General features: G+C 37.0%; 1 protein-coding gene across 1 annotated transcript in view; it reads left to right on the top strand.

Moving 5' to 3' along the window:
- Positions 1–13,318, top strand: part of LOC107581531 (ankyrin repeat and IBR domain-containing protein 1-like) — a 38,478-nt gene extending 25,160 nt beyond the window's left edge. Inside the window, exons 10-20 of the mRNA XM_016267107.1 lie at positions 754–842; positions 966–1,096; positions 2,154–2,288; positions 2,460–2,546; positions 2,845–2,911; positions 3,147–3,292; positions 3,381–3,559; positions 5,337–5,388; positions 7,050–7,161; positions 11,078–11,121; positions 11,216–13,318. Of these exons, the coding sequence (XP_016122593.1) occupies positions 754–842; positions 966–1,096; positions 2,154–2,288; positions 2,460–2,546; positions 2,845–2,911; positions 3,147–3,292; positions 3,381–3,559; positions 5,337–5,388; positions 7,050–7,161; positions 11,078–11,121; positions 11,216–11,995 (1,822 nt within the window). The 3' untranslated portion in view covers positions 11,996–13,318. The remainder of the gene's footprint in view (positions 1–753; positions 843–965; positions 1,097–2,153; positions 2,289–2,459; positions 2,547–2,844; positions 2,912–3,146; positions 3,293–3,380; positions 3,560–5,336; positions 5,389–7,049; positions 7,162–11,077; positions 11,122–11,215) is intronic.
- Positions 13,319–17,621: the final 4,303 nt, after the last annotated feature.

Here is a 17,621-nt window from a genome sequence, read left to right as displayed (position 1 = left end):
ATAGTATTTCTAGACTCATATTCTGCACTTATTTTAGCAGTGCAAATCATGTTACAGAGACATTGTCAAAAAGATCGCCTGTGTTACATAAATGTATAGAAATGAAGGAAGAATGTGTGTTTGTATGTAGGTTCTGCTCACAGTGGTCACTGCTGATGCAGCTGGCTGAGTTTCTCTTTCCCACAGCTCTGGTCCTTATGTCCCCAACACACAAACACATAGACATATACACACACCCACACAGTGGGCTTGTATCTCATCACTGCCTGTGCCAAAATCTGAGCATTACATTTGAGTCAAAACACCCTCCCCTCTCTGTCTCATACACACATTTAATCTGCCTAAGTGAATATGGATTGAATCTAAAATGAAAGAAGCTGTTATTTAAAGGTGTCTGAGGTCAACAGTCTTCCAACATTGTGTTCTGTATCAGTGATTTTAACTGGTAGGTCACCGTTCTGTCCTAATTGGGTAGTCAACAGCAGGGAAAAAAATAATGATAAATGTTTAACTACAACATCTCAAACTCCTGTACCTGGAGGGTACAAGGAACGGATTAAAAAAATTGTTATTACACCATGTTAATATGTTAGCATAGGTTAATCTTTTACTCATGTTTGACACACATTTTTATCCCCAAAAGCCTGTCCACCACCAACAACTAAAATGTATAGAACATAAATAAAATATTCACTAGAAAAGGAATTTCCTTTATGCTAAGGCCTGTCGTCACACTGGGGTTTCTCCCCACAGGGAATGCCAAGGAGAAGCCCATGAACCATGTGACTGCCAAACTTGGAAGATGTGGCTCCAGAAAGTCAATGATATGAAACCAGAAGAACGTGAGCTTGCTTTGCTGTACTTTTCAGTAACTACTAAGATAAATATCCTGAAGTATTGTTCCTACCTGTCCAAAACCATTTTTGGACCTCAAGCAACTTTATTTCTGTCTTTTTCCATTACAGTGGCAGGTGTAAGTGATGCGTATGAAGATGCTGCCAACTGCCTGTGGTTACTCACCAACTCCAAACCCTGTGCCAACTGCAAATCTCCCATTCAGAAGAATGAGGGCTGTAACCACATGCAATGTGCCAAGGTTATTTGCGTAATAATAATAGATTTATGTATATACCAGGTTAAGTATGGAGCAGAGTCATGGAGGTTTTTAGAGGTGTAAAATGCAGGCTTGACAAGAGAGTTGGTGTGAACTTTGGAAGGGAACAAAAGGTCAAACATGATACCAAGGAATTTTGAAAGGGATTGACAAAAACTTCAAAATCAATGCACAAATCTGAGTTTCGGCCCTCTTACTTTTAAATCTCTTTTGTGTTAAGTTTAAGAAAATTCCCAGTGCCACTGGCCGAAATGAGTGGGAGGGTGTATATCAGAACAGGTGGTAGAATAAATCTCAGCAAAGCAGTGATAACTGAGACCATAATGGTTGGTGATATGATTTTGAAAAGGAGAGGGCCAAAAACAGAACCCTGGGGGACTCCCTGAGTAAAAGAGTTGTGTTTCTCAAAAGAGATGAAATATTATCTTCCAGTAAGAAGTAAACCAAGAGGGAATTGTGCCAATATGGCTGTGAGCCATGAAAAGAGTAAATCAAGACTGTCAAAAGTGGAACTTTTGATGAAAACCTGATTGGAAGGGTCAATGAGGATTATTAGAAAGCATTGAATTTAAGCTTTGCTGCTTGCTGTTATGGCTTTTTTTTTTTGTTATGACAGTCTTAATAAAATGTTATTGTTAAGATTAAGATTTGTTTCTAAAGTTCTGCCTCTGCAACAGTGGGCTGATGTTAAATCATTTAAATAAATAGTAGATGAGGAAATCTGGATAAATCTCTTTGATAAAAGAACAAAAAATGTGTGGGTGTGCCTTAGGAAAGAATGCATTACTGTTCATTCAATCTTGATAATCCTGCAACAAGGTTACTAAACAGGGAAAGACATTGCAAGTACTAGCACTCCAAAAATAAAAAGTGAGAGATGGTTTCCTAGCAACAAACACAATCTTTGCTGTCAGAATACCAAAACTCCCAGTGTGCTGCCTGCTAGACTGCTATATGCATTTGCTAGTGACATAATAAAAGAAGACTAATAGTTTGTTTTAGATTAGGTGTTGTTAATCAAGAGTGTATGTGTGTACAGTGCAAGTATGATTTCTGTTGGATCTGTATGGAAGAGTGGAAAAAACACAGTTCCTCTACAGGAGGTTACTACCGCTGCACACGCTATGAGGCCATTCAGCAGGTGGAGGAGCAGTCTAAAGAGATGACCGTTGAGGTACATATTCTTACATACATGCTCATGCTGTTTTGTCTGTTTATATATTTATTCAACACAATAAGAGTTATGGAGTTTTTAATAATGAAGAAAGAAAAATATCTCACAACTGATTATGGCTGTGCCTGGATGTTTACACACACTTATGTTTTTTTTGTTTGTTTTTTGCAGGCTGAGAAGAAACACAAGAACTTCCAGCAATTGGATCGCTTCATGCACTATTACACACGCTTTAAGAACCACGAGCACAGCTACCAGGTAAAAAAAAAAAAGTCTACAAAAATCTGCCTGATTTGACGCAGTCTCACATAGTCGTCGACTACAGTGAATGGCATGAAGTTTGGTTCACAATGCAGCTTAGTCTGACCAACAACCACCTTGACTGGAAGAGATCGTCTGAATGGCATTTAAAACGAACAACCACCGTTTTTGTTTTTACCTGCTGTTTATGCATCATATAGTCAGTGAACAGACATTTGGCAGTCTGTGGATTGACATTAGATGTGATATTAGATGTGAGGCAAATGGTCTTTATCTGTGTTATCTTTTCCCACAGCTGGAAGAACGTCTGCTTAAGACGGCCAAAGACAAGATGGAACAACTGAGCAAAGTTTTGAGTGGAAGTAAGATGCAAAACCACAGTTACATAATCAGTGTTAATGAATTATTTCTAAGCTGTGATAATGCATTGTCAACCTTTTTTCAGTCTGTAAAATTTACAGACTGGAAGCACTCTATAGAGAATAAAACTTGCTTTTATATTCACACAGTGATTCCTTCTACATTTAGCAGTAGATCAAGTTTAAGACTTTTTAAATTGGATATTAACTCCTTTATTGTATTACTGTGTTGTTGCAGGAGAAGGCGGCCCTCCAGATACTACTTTCATTGAAGATGCAGTGCATGAACTACTCAAGACTCGTCGTATTCTCAAGTGCTCTTACCCTTATGGGTTCTTTCTGGAGCCCAGAAGCACAAAAAAGGAAATATTTGAACTTATGCAGGTTAGTAACACAGATGCTAGTTATGGGATATGCTTACTATGTATGTTCTGAGTTAGTGACAGCTTAATACTCTTATTCCTCTTGTTAGACTGACTTGGAAATGGTGACTGAAGATCTTGCACAGAAAGTCAACCGGCCTTACCTCCGCACGCCTCGTCATAAGATAATCCGCGCTGCCTGCCTGGTGCAACAAAAGAGGCAGGAGTTTCTGGCCTCCGTGGCAAGAGGTGTGGCGCCCAATGATTCACCCGAAGCCCCTCGACGCAGGTAAAAGGCCTCTTCCTCAATTACAGGCTGCTTAAAAATAGACAAAAAACCTTGAAAATATATATTTAAAAATAGATTTTTTTTATAAACAATAATAAAGATGGCCATACTAAATATATATATTTTTTAAATGTAAGCTTTTGTTGAAAACAGTATAAAATAATATGAAACCAGTTTTAAACTATATTTTTAAAGGACTTAGAAAACGCATTTCTATGAATGTAAGGTTAATAGGGTCAATAGGGTTTTAATTTTAACTAGGGATGCACCGATACTGGTATCGGTATCGGGCCCGATACTAAGCTCCTGTACTTGTACTCGTACTCGTTAAAATGCCCCTATACCAAACGCCAATACCACACAGCATGTGATAAGTTCCATATTCAGACAAAGAAACGCAGACAACAGACAGCAGAATGGAGTTATTAGAGATTAAAGATGTCTACGAAGTATATGTATGCAATGAATATAATGTTAAACATTCAGTATTAACGCCTGTATAGCTGATGTGTGCGAGCTGATAAGCAAAGCACGCTGAGTGGATTGAGCGCGCGGCGGCGCAGATGCACGAGCTTGTCGAGTGAATATACCTTTCTCACAGACATCACTGGAAAGTTTGTAGTTCAGTCAAATATGTCAAAAACAAGTAAGTAAAACAATGCACAAGTTACTTAATGGTAGGGAGGGAGGGAGAGAGAGAGAGAAGGAGAGCGCACGCGCACTTCTGTTGTGTGATCTTTGATGTTCACTCACTTAGCACACGCATCGTTTGGATTAAAACTAAATCGTAAAAATAAGACCATTTATAGGGGCATTTACTATAAACATCATTTATTTTCAACCTTAGGCATGCACGACTTTCTGGCGAAAGTGAATCTAGCAGCCTGTGTGAAATGCGCTAGGCTATACTATTCTGCATCAGTACAAATACGTGCACTCGTTGCACGCGTTTTGCTTGCTTGAGTGTTTCTGCATTATAAGAGTGGCTTTGGAATATAAATCGCAGCACGTTTCAGATGAAAAAAATGCGACTTCTATTTCTGAAAATATCACAGTTAGGAGATGTATAACGAGTGATTCCCTGCATTATTACAGCAAAGCGCATGATTACAGTACTAAGCCGCTGCAATGGAGCAGCTCTAATGCTATTAAATTAAAGATGATGTACCATAGAGCAAAAGCTGGATGACAGCATGCCCAGGAGACTACAGGCTGTTATTAATGCTAAGGGTTGTTTGTCTAAGTATTGATAGTTGTGTAAATACTGTCATACTAACAGCTGTCTGAATAATTTTTGGTTGATTGTAATCCATTACGTACCTTTCTATCAAAGTTATCTAACCTTTTCAAGCTGAATTTGTTCTGACACCATTTAACTCGGAGTTCTTGTCATATTTTATTACCATTTTCTAAACTATAGGGAATAAACTGTGATAATGTGAGAAATGTTGAAGGTGTCTGAATAAATTTTGGTTCGACTGTATCTATTTGATAAATGAAGTTAACCAACTAACATTATACATACTCTTTTGGTTTCTGTTCCCAATATTTAAAAAATTGACACATGCAATAAAAATATCGGTACTCGGTATCGGCAAGTACCAAAAATAAAAGTATCGGTATCGGGCAAGTACTGGAAAAAGTGGTATTGGCATCCCTAATTTTAACAGTAGTAGTGTATTTCCTAAGAGTGACTTTTCATTTGTAACTCAACTGCACCTGCAGCCTCACAATGTATAAGATCACATGGAACCTACTTTTTTGTTTGCATTTACAGTTTTGCTGGTGGAACATGGGACTGGGAGTACTTGGGTTTCGCTTCTCCCGAGGTAACACTTTTGTTTGGTTTGTTTTGAGACTTTGGGAATAGTTTGTTAAAGAGTGTCTTTGTTAAATCTACTTAGCTGGTGTATGATGCCTGAAGTTTTGGCAGTGCATATTGGCCTTTCGAGCAAGATTTAGTCCTGTTTCAGCATTTGTGAATGTGTGAGACCTTTAATGTTAAACAGTGTACCGCTATTTTGTTCTAATCTAAAGATCCAGAGGAATCATGCCTTTCTCTGGGGAATTGATCCGAGAGAGCACTGTCAGTATACAGGAAGCCATCCGCAGGTATTAAAGAATCCTCATTAGATCCCATCTCAGGAACGGCTAAACAAACAGTGGAATGGCACCTGTCATGTACACTCCATCACTGTCATTGTCCACTTTTATTTGGGCGCATGTTTTATTTTTTTCTGTTCGTATTCTATTGCCGCTGTTCATATGTTTCAGATGATTGCTGTGCACTCCAGATTAAGAATTCTGATGCAGTTTTAACGTCATCTGGAGACCGAGATCTTTTCCGTTAGTGTATCCCGACATGGTCTTTTAAAAGATGCCTTTGGTGTTGTAACTTCAAAAGGCAGTTTCCTGCTTTTTGCTTTGACTGTTCCAAGAAAGGTCATGAAATATGCGTTTTTGTAGATGTTTCAAGGTGAACCAGGCCACCACTTCAGTCTGTATTGCTGGTCGCTGCTCTTCTTTTGAAATCATGTGTGCAGGCTATGGCACAGTTTCTTTTTGCTCTGGATTTATGGCTTGTAGAAAGAGGAATAATAGTGATGCACTTTATTCAACTTTTTTTTTATTGTTGATGCTTGAGCGGTACCTATCAGGAATGTTTTTCCTAAATGTACTTCTTTTTTTTTTTTTTAGTTTGCTGTCGTTACTGCATGCTTACTGCATGCAGCTTCAATTTGGTTTAGATTCAAGACTTTTATTTTTAATTTTTGGGAGTTTGTCGACCTATGGTGAAAATAAAGTTGGAAGAAGTGCAGTATAGATCAATTATGATTTGTGATTAAATCTTAAATAGATTATACTGACACACATACACCGAAATGCCATATCTTGTTGGTGGTGTAGTAAATTTCATTACAGAGTGTCAAACTATTTGGAAATGTACATGGTTTGTGGAGCTTAAAGGATTAGTTTTGCAAAAAATTTTAATTCTGAAATATTTTACTTACCCTCCCTCATGTAGTTTCATACACGTTGTCTCTTTATTTTCATGGAATATAAAATGAGAACCTTTAAATGATGCTGGTCACTTTTCCATGCAGTTAGTATGAATGAGATTGGAGCTTTAAAGATTTAAGGACATAACATGACTATATTATAGATTTTTGTGATTTTTTTTTATTTTTTATGCATTATTAAAAATGATCCTTTTTTGGGTTTTGAATGACAAGTTGAGTAATAATGCCATAATTTTAATTTTTGTTTTGAACTATTCCTTTAAAAGCCTTCTTGACTTTACTCAACGCGTCTGTCTGTTATTCTGACATGACGATGCCCTGAACTTTGATGCTGCCGCACAGCAGAGTTCCTGTAGAGAGGTGTAGGGTTCCTCTGAGAGTCTGACTTTTATTCACAGGGTCTAGTGGGAATGCTGGTACACCTCTTGAAGCAGCTTTGAAATGGTGTTGTGTGCGGTTTTGTGTTGTAGGCATATGCTGAGTTCCAGTACAGACGCAGACACAGGCAGCGCAGGAGAGGAGACATGGCCAGCCTCCGCAGCAACACACCCGAACCTGATGACCCAGCCCACAGCACTTTAGGTATGTTTTTCGTGAATGTGTTTTCAGTTTGGTGCCTGTATTTGCTGCCACATGTAAGCATTTTGTTGCTCCGTCGCTTAAGCAGCTGCAAGTGAAGTTTCGAGATTTTTTTGCTGTCCTCTGCATACTGAAGTCAGCAGAAAATACACTGTAAACCTATTTATCAATGCAATTTAGAACATTTAGAATGTGAACTTTAAATGTGATATTGAATAACACTGTAGTTAAAAATATAATCATGTACTTCACATGTGCTTTAGTATGTTAGTCACCATGCAACAAAAGATTATTAAAACGATTTCAAATATAAAACTTCAAGATTATTATTCAACATTAACATTATTACAAAGTGCATTTTTTAAAAAGTGGACTTAAGTGTGTTAAGAGAGTCATGAGAGTAAGCACATTTAAATGGCCTTTTGTTTCATTAATATTATATAAATGTATAATATATAATATAAAAGTTTGATTTCATTCTTCATAAAATGACGTACTGTAAACACTTTAGTTTGACTGAAATCTATTGTCTGATTTCTTTGAGGTCGGACTAATAGACCTAGATAATGCAGTTGTAGCTCGGGTTCATCCAACATGTATACACCATAATCAGACTACAATTAGCCTCATTCATGTGCACTTGCTCTGAAATACAGCTGTGACGCATAGTATTTAATCCTTTAAATATTTGATTGCATCATATATTTGCCATGTATATCTGGATAGACAGATGCAAGCTGGAGCTCTTTACAGTAAAGTCTAATTTGTTAACATTAATGTATTAACTAACATGAACTAACAATGAGCAATATATTTCTACAGCATTTATTAGGAATGTAACAATTCACTCAACTTAATACAATTCATGATACTGATTTCATGATATGATTTTCTCACCATTTAGTTTTTTTAACAAAATGAGATTTAACACAAATTATAAATTAAAAAGTGTAGGGATGCACCGATATGAAAATTTTGGCCGATACTGATAACCGATTATTCTTTATTTTTGAAAGCCGATAACCGATATGTTGGCCGATAAATCTATATCCAAATTGTTATATACTTTTTGAGAGCCTGATTACAAAAAAGGTCTCATCATTAAAAGCCACATCCCAAACACTTCAACATAAGCAGCCTAGTTTGAACGGTGTACGTTTTAAAAATATTTTTACTCTCCCATTACCAAATTTAGTCATAAAAAAGTCTTACAAATAAATAAAATAATGCATAAATAATGCAAACAAGTCACTGGACATCATTACACATGTAAAGAATCAAAATGAATGCGCCATAGATCAATAAAACGGAATAGCCTCTGCACGGACAATAATTAAATGATTTTAATTACTAAACCATATTGTTGATGAAAATAATAAGAGAACAATACAAGTGGTTGTTGTTATTAATAATGTATCAATGATTTTGAAAAAGTAACAAATTAATACCACTGTTTTAAATAGCAGCCGTTGAGCTGCGCGTGCTGAAGCTGAAGAGCTGAATGAACATGGTAAACTGAAGCGTTTTGCTGGCAGCTTATTTAACTCAAGGAAATGCATCCTGAGATTAATATTAATACAACATAAACATAATATTACAACTTATATATGTACAAAATGACGCAGTTATTGCATGCTATAGTCAGAATGTGTGATCCTGTTGTGGATGCGCTCTTCCCATATCAACGCGCTGAAACACGGCAACTAAACCCAAAGAATTCCCAACGTTTTATTATAATAATGTTCTCATTAGAATGTTATATACACGACATTCCCAATCATAGTTATTAATGTTGTGCACTGCTGTTTGAGCTGCGTGTGCTGAGCTAAAGATGATCACCGGTAAACTGAAGCGCTCTTTTAACTTAACCAAACGCATTCTATATGAGATAAATCAGATATACATCAAATAAACACAATATTACAATGTACAATTGCACAAAAGGCTGCAAACGAACAGCGCGCATCTGAAGTGTCTCTGAAGGAAATAATGCATTATTTATCGGCTTTAAGATATCGGCCAAATTTTCTTATCAGGCCGATACCGATAACAGAAAAAATGAGCCGATATGGGCCGATACCGATATGGTGGCCGATATATCGTGCATCCCTAAAAAAGTGTCCTCTTATTATTGCTTGGACAAAATGCTGCATATATAAACACTATAAATGCTGCACTTATAAACACTATAAATACTTCTTTAATATGCATTATACAGAGGCAAGATGAAAAGAAAATAGCATCTAAACTAGTGCTGGGCGGTATGGCCAAAAATTTATATCATGGTATTTTTCAAAATTATACCGGTTTCACGGTACATGACGGTATTTTTTTTTTCATGCATGACCGGGTGTTAACCATATTTTCTACTGATTGAGAGAGGAAATACTGCAGTATATTGACTTAGAATGCCCTATTTTACTGTCATGAGTGAATATTGTAAAAAAATACCACACTAAATAGTGACTAAACACGACCCCTTTTAATGTTACCCCTTTAATGACCCCTTTAACCAGGAGTCACTCTCATTTATAATCGTGGTATCGTCTGATAAAATCAACATGCATCTACACTAAAGAGCGGCTATGCGGTTGTTTTGGCTATATTACTTTTTTTGTCTCATGCAGCGCACTGCCTGCGCCTGAGTAACAAACTAAAAAAACCAACAAACAAAAAAGTGCATGTGATTTTAACAGACGAACTACGCTCATATTTATAATTCCAAACAATCAGTAAGCGACAGGTGCTAGGAAACGCTGTTTTGTACTCATTTATTGACGAGTCTGCTGCGGTGCGGCCAACTGAATGTGCTGCTTCTCTGCCGCTCACGGCACAGAACAGACGCCGAGAGAGGCGACACTTCTCCAGGAAAGTCAGACCTCGCGTTCGCGGGACAGCACTGGGCGAAATCTTCCAACCGAACCATAGCTAAGGTTTATCCCAAAAAGTCGCTAGGTTTGTCAGTATGAATATTCTATGGAAAAAAAAGCAGCTAAAAGGGTCTGAAAGTTGCTAAATCTAGTGCTAAAGTCGCGCTCGTGTGTGAGACGCGGGAGCTGATGGCAGGGGCGGTGGATATTTGTGGTGGTCAATGTGGATATTGTGGACCAGTTCTTCTGTGTCATCATCACGTTCTATTAATTCTACAGCTTCAGTTTCGGAACTTTCACAATTAGTAACACATACAGCTGTTCCCTCACCACAGTGCAACAGTGAAAAGGAACCCCTTTCAAACAGTGTCGCGTTCCGAACGTTGTTTAAGTGACATATGGTATTGCAGTATTTAAAAAAATTAATATCATAGCAAAAATAAACACAAATTCAGTATGAACCGGTATAGACAGTCAATTCCCTTCAGAGATGCGTTCATATCAACTCCTATCCCCCAATTGTATCGCGATTCATTTAACATCTCAATCTATTTGAATCGTCACATATCGGCTCGGGGTGCATTCTTACATCCCTAGCATTTATTAACCTTTGTTAATATTACTTAATAAAAATGTTCATATTCATGTTAGTTCCCATGCATTAAGTAATGTTAACAGATATAACTTTTGATTTGAAAATACATTAATAAATGCTGAGATGTAAAATTAATACATTCTGTTTAATGTTAGTTCATATTAACGGATGTATTTAACAAATGTTAACAAATGAAACCTTATTTTTAAGTACTACTGAGCTCGACTACACAAAAACCCATATAAAGATCCTCAAGGTCACACTACCAATTTATAATTTACGGCTGAAGGAAATACTCAGTGTGGTAACTGAGAAATCATGGGTTGCAGCACCATTGATATCAATGATTTTACAGCGAGTAGATGTCCTTAGAGATATTCCTTGCTATAAAAAAAGCAAAACTTTACTAGCAATACAACTAAACAAAACATTTTCCATTTGTCGCCTTTTACAGACACACAAGAAATTGGTGGTGGTCACAGACTGGGTCTGCTCATGGTGAGTTGAGACCCTTTTAACAGAGGTTATGTGGTGGAACGTCACAAATCCTCAGCTGAGAGTACAGAGTAACGTCTGATCTTTTACCTTTCAGCCTCACAGCTCCCTGGATGAGGATGATCCGAATATCCTGTTGGCCATCCAGCTGTCTCTGCAGGAGTCTGCACTGACTGCAGGCAGTGCTGGCGTTGATGCTCAAGAGATCCTCGCAAACGAAGCATCTCTGGGGGCTATCGGAACATCCCTGCCCACGCGTCTGGACCCGGTGCTGTGCGGGATAGACGTGCCCCGTGCTGCCCTGAGCAGCTCTGAGCTGTTAGAGGTGGGTGACAGCCTAAAGAAGCTCGGTAATATCAGTGGCCAGAATGTCCCTCTGCGTTTTGACAATCTCAACCATCCTTCCTGTGAGTCTGCTGATGGTCCCTTCCAAGCTCCTTCAGGACTTATGGAAACCTCTGATTTCAATTCAGACAACGCCAACCTTCTAGGCAACATCATGGCTTGGTTTCATGACATGAACCCGCAGAATATCAATTTGGTTCCTTCGGCTGGTGAATTCGGTGCTCAGTCGGCAAGGATGACATCAGAGCCGACTGAGTGTGCCGTTCCACAGTGGACAGCGGGGGGCGATAGAGAGGCAGAGCACGAGTTTGACTCCGGTATCGTCACAGGAGAGCGTGAGCCCATCAGGCCGACACAATTAGACCTGGTAGGCCTCGATATGTGTGCGGTACCTTCTGCTACGTCCATCGAGTTGGGCGAAACTCCGAGCGGTTTGAACCCGTGTCCCTCTGACACCCCAAAATGTGACTCAGACCCCGACCAGCCTAGCAGTAACTCCTCTGAATGGGAGGGTCAAGTACACCTTGTATGAAATACTGACTTCACCTACTAGCTAAGCCACTTTTTTGATGAAGTAGCTGCCTGATTGCGAACCCGAGGATCAAGATTAATCATGATGAGAAGCTTTGTATGGTCAGATATGTAGAAATCGAAACCATTTTTGAGTACCCGCTCAGTACTCGTGTGTTTCAGGCCTTTGTGCTCATGAGGCATGTGTTCTTTGCTCACTAAAAAACTCATTCCGGTCTTGGAGTGTTAAACGCTTTTAGAAGAGTCAGCAACTGAAACAGAAAGCGCTATGAAGACGGGACAAGAAGTGAGGTAGTCCGAAAAATCTACTGTATAGAACAGGATGATATTCAGTGCGAGTTCGCCTGATTAAAAAGGATGTAAAAGATACTGTAGGTGCCAAAAAACACTGGCTAGCACACGCCGAGCGGACGGTGTGCTGTTTGTGCCTGCTGCTGAGGGCCTAGCCTCCCTATTCAGTACACTATCCTTCCTTTAAAATAGACCTGTAGTATTAGAGAAGTACACAGCAGCATCACGCTCAGAAGAGCAGGGCTGATAATCACAGAAACTAAATGAACAGTAATTCTAGTTGCAGTTGACTTTTCGTAATCACTGTAATCCGTCACCGGTTAATTAGAATGGAAAGTACCAGCGAGGTTAAACTCGGTTCAGAGGTGCCACGCTGGATCTGGAAAACGTTTCGTCTTTGCAACTTCTCACAGTGCCTTTTCTGTGAAACTTCTCTTTATTTATAGCCGCTCTCTTTCGCTCGGAGCCCAGAGTGAGGGAATTTCCAAGACGCATCGTACGATTAAGCAAACTGAGGTCAATATTTTTTGAAAGACATTTTTATACATGTTCGTTTGTTCTTCAGCATGACTCTGGCCCCTTCTCCCAGGTTGTTTTTAAAGCAATTATCTAAAAAAAAAAAAATGAAAGAATTAATTAACTCTGACACATTTACGGATCAAATCCATCTATATTTAATGAGATACTATTCATTGTGTGTTAAGATGTGATTTCCACATGGCCACAATTGAAAAAAAAATCTAATTCTCAAATTTAAATGTCAGATAAAAATCCGTAGATGTTCTCCTGGTGCATCTCTGATAGAAATTTAAGTTTTTTTCCAAAAATCAAAATATCTAAGGTCTCATCTATTGAGCTTTTGGTAGAGGCAAAGGCATTACAGTTTGATGGCCAGAAGCTGTTTTAGCTTCATATTTACATTTCTATATATGATGGAACTCACCCACAATTACGTTTTTTTTTTTTTACAATTAATTTAACTGGTATTTCTCTACAATAAATTATGGAAATTAATTTTCTATTTATTTGACACTTACTTAAAAATGAAGATGAAGGTAAAGTTGGTGTTGACAAAAAAAACAAAACACGAATACCTATATATATATATATATATATATATATATATATATATATATTTGTGTATATATCAAACTGTAATAACACAGTGCCACTTTTCAATATTTGCTTATTACTTAAATGCGTCTGCTGAAATAATTGTTAAAAGCCATTCAAACAAATTAACAATGTTTTTGATTTGCTTCAGTTTTCATGTGAACACCTGCCCAACTTTTCATCTGATGAAACGGCTAAATCACACAAAGTTTTAAGCCCTTCATAAAATTTGCACAAAATTAGCTCACATTTCAGCTATGGAATAACCTACTTTAGCTCATAGGTTTCCAGTTATATTGGCGGTTTTAGCTGTGGGTTTGACTGAGCAGACCTCCTGATGTTTTACTGTGGGCTTGATGTCATATTATATGTTGATTCTGACCTAATGTTCGAATGCATAACTTTTCAAAGTGAAAATGAAGACAAACCTGTCCGTTAAGTTTTTTTTTTGGAATCATTCCATTCGTCAAAGTTTGAGGGAGTGCAGACATAAAAATTTTTTTTCTGTATGTACAGTTTGTATGTGGGATCGGAATGAGTTAAGCTCACTTAATCGCAGTATTTCTTCGGACTAATGTGTGTTGCCAAAGGTTGAGGTGAAGCTAATGTCTGTTCAAATGAAGCATATGGTAGATTTCAAACATCTGTCCAACCATGACAAAGAAAGTGAATGACAAAAGTTGTCCTGTATGTGACGGTATGCTGTGCATTAAGTAATTATAATAAAAATAGATAATGTTTTCTTGACAAAAGACCGTTGAAGTGTCGAGGCTATTGTTTGGGGGAGGTGGTGGCTATTGTTTGTTGGTTGGGGGGGGAAAGCACATTTTGTAACCCATTACAGATTTTTATATTGTTAAGCACCTAATCCTTGAAATGGTATTTGCACTTTCATAATCTTTACTTGATACATTCTCAATTTATATGGAAAATACAAATGTGTGATGTTTGGCCAATGAATTGGACTGATTTGAGTGTGAATCTCAATAAAGTTGCTAAGACAAGTGCAGTTGTAAAAGTGGTAGTATTCTTTGAACAAAACATACAGTGATAGCCCAGGTGCAAAAGCAACACAATAATAATAATTGTTTAATTATGTAATTAAGTGCTGTTTAATAAAAACTATTTTAAAGGCAAGTCGAGGCTACAAATAATATTTTTCTTATTCTTCTTCAAGTGGAAATTTATTACAGTGTTATCTTGAGCATTTGCCCCTCTAGTGGTTACAAATAGAATGACACTTTTAGGCAAAAAAATGTTTAATACCTGTTTTCTTTGATTGTAACTTTTCATAAAGTGAACCTTGTAAAACAGTTTTATATAAAGAAATTTGATATTATATTATTAACATAATATTTGGAGTTCTTGTCAGTTTATGTATTATTTATCAGGCACATACAGAATGATAGTGGCCAGAAAAAAAAAGAAGAATAAATTATGTTTCTATTTATTGATTTGGTTAGATGCCTAGGAGAAGTTGGGGGAATACCAGGAGGTCACAAGCACAGTGACTTTATTGAATAAAATGTCAGATGGGAGGAAGTTTCTATATTTGAAAACTGCTATTTGAATTCGGGCCAGTTTTTTTGAGAGCGGCTGTGTCATCTTGTGATCTGAATGTCCGGTTTAGGACCAACAAGAATTTATTTTCCATTACGTACGGGCAATACTACAGTATCTCAAAAACATTTGGATCTGTAAGCCACATTTAAACATGCATTGAAAGACTTCTTAAGATATTTTAGATCACACAAGAATAAACCATGCATTTTTTAAATTTTTTTTTATTATTATTTTTTTAATGAAAACAAGCTAGTTTTAAATTAGGATACAAAACAATATTTGGACACTTTTTAGTCCCATATTTAATGTGACGATCTACTGTTAGCAAATGATCAACAGTTAAACCTGACAACAACTTGAGTAATAAAAAGTAATAAAATCAGAAAAAGTTAAATTAGTTCTGAGAATAGGTCTAGTGTATATTGTATGCAATGCAATGATATTTTGACATTATTAGATTAACATCAAAAATCTTATTTGTTCTTTATTGGTCAAATTTCTAGAAAAATTGAAGAGCTGCAAAAATAATAATAATGTTAGACTTTTTGTTGTCATTTTGTTTTAGACTATAATTTTGAAACTTTGACGATAAACTAGTTTGCTTACACTATGCTTTATCAAATATGTGATCAACTCAAATTGATATATGATCTAAACTCCCATTGCTAGAATGTGGTCCTCAAGATATTTCAAATGAATTCCTAATTCATTTACATTTTTACAATTAATGCTTAGTAGATGCTTTATTATAACATTTACTTTTGAATATATTACAAATTATTCATAAAATTAGGGGGGAAAAGTGCTTTTATTGTGTAAGTAACAATGTGAAAGTGGCAAAAAACCAGTACTGATAGCATAGCAGCAGTGGATGAAAGTACTTTCAAGCACTTTAATATACCAGCGGTCATGCACCAGCGGTCCAGTAGAGAGTAGTAAGTTCCCAGAGAATGAGGGAAGGTTTCGCCTCTTTTCTTTGAATTGCTCTGGCACGAGGGCGTCTGTGTTACTGGCAAGCATTGTTGGTGCTCTCCGTCCCAGACTCATGGAAGCAATTCAAGGCATCGTTTACAGGAGGAGGAGGAGCTCAAAAGTTCCTCAAGAGGCCATTAAAACATGTCAGCAGAACATCCTGTATTTGATTCCCACAGTCAAAACGAATTCAAGGTAAATCATGTAGTTTTGAAAGGCACATGAAATTGCTGCTATTGTATTTCTGTATTTATGGAGATGCATCCCTCATGTTTGCATGGTGCTATTTATAGCTATGTGTGATTACAAAATAGTTTGACCGTCGTTTGTTTTGTTCTCTGGTGTAGCACAAAGACACTGGCGCATTTGGATGTTTTACTGGCTCAGCTGGAATTGATTCAAAGGATGGGTTTCGCTCACTTATGGAATTCTGGAAACAATCATTTTCCCATGAAAGTCTCTTTAATTCTAGAGCTGGGCTGAACCGTTGTCATTCGTGCAACACTCATCCATCGAGTTTTTCATTACATGGTTTGCATTTGGAATCATTTATTTGTTTACTTTCTAGTATTATTTCATTTTGAGACTCTATGATTCAAGAACATCTTTAAACTTAATAGAGTCGTTTGTTTTGTTCTCTGGTGTAGCACAAAGACACTGGCGCATTTGGATGTTTACTGGCTCAGCTGGAATTGATTCAAAGGATGGGTTTCGCTCACTTATGGAATTCTGGAAACAATCATTTTCCCATGAAAGTCTCTTTAATTCTAGAGCTGGGCTGAACCGTTGTCATTCGTGCAACACTCATCCATCGAGTTTTTCATTACATGGTTTGCATTTGGAATCATTTATTTGTTTACTTTCTAGTATTATTTCATTTTGAGACTCTATGATTCAAGAACATCTTTAAACTTAATAGAGCCGCATTGAACTGAGAAATATAGTGCTTGACCCTTACTAAGTGATCCATTCGTAATCGAGAATAAAGGTTTCCAGACCGTCTGAATGGTCACTGTAATATGAGAGATATTTGACATTTGGTCATTACACAACAGAACAGCCGCCAGATAAATGAATAAAGGATGAATAAGAATGAGTAATTGTCTGAGCGAATTAAGGAAAAATCCAAAGAGCTTATCTGGTTCATGATTACACTGCCTTTGAGACTAACATTTAGTAAATATCCCAACAGGATAGATACTTTTGACAGATGATCTGAAAAAAGTTGTTGGCAAATTTAGTATTCCATTAAGCCTCAATTACAATGTATTTATTTATTTGTTGTTTGTTTGATTGTGTTTGTTGTTTTCTGGTTTGTTGTTGGTTGTAGATTACTTACAAATTATAATCCATTACTTAACTCCAAATTACATGACAAAAATTGTACTTGGTAACGAATCGATTACATTACACATTTTAGGTAATATAATCAGACTACTTTTAGATTATCTTTAGATTACTTTCGAACCTTGAATATGCAAATCTGTTATTTAATTATTACCGATTACCTTAAAATCTCAGGGGTTACTTCAAGTAAATTTATTCGGTGAAAGCTGTTTGACTGACAAAAAAAAGAAAAAATGTTTGGGAATCCCTGCGTGCAGTTTAGTCACTGTAAAAAATGACTGTGAAAAGACAAAAAATGCTACAGTAAAAACCTGTTAAATGGTTAACGATAAATTCCCCTA

This window comes from Sinocyclocheilus grahami, unplaced genomic scaffold (assembly GCF_001515645.1).
Source record: "Sinocyclocheilus grahami isolate Dianchi unplaced genomic scaffold, SAMN03320097.WGS_v1.1 scaffold36.1, whole genome shotgun sequence".
Classification (NCBI taxonomy): domain Eukaryota; kingdom Metazoa; phylum Chordata; class Actinopteri; order Cypriniformes; family Cyprinidae; genus Sinocyclocheilus; species Sinocyclocheilus grahami.
Note: the sequence above shows the minus strand (reverse complement) of the source record. Positions and strands in the feature narration are given on the sequence as shown.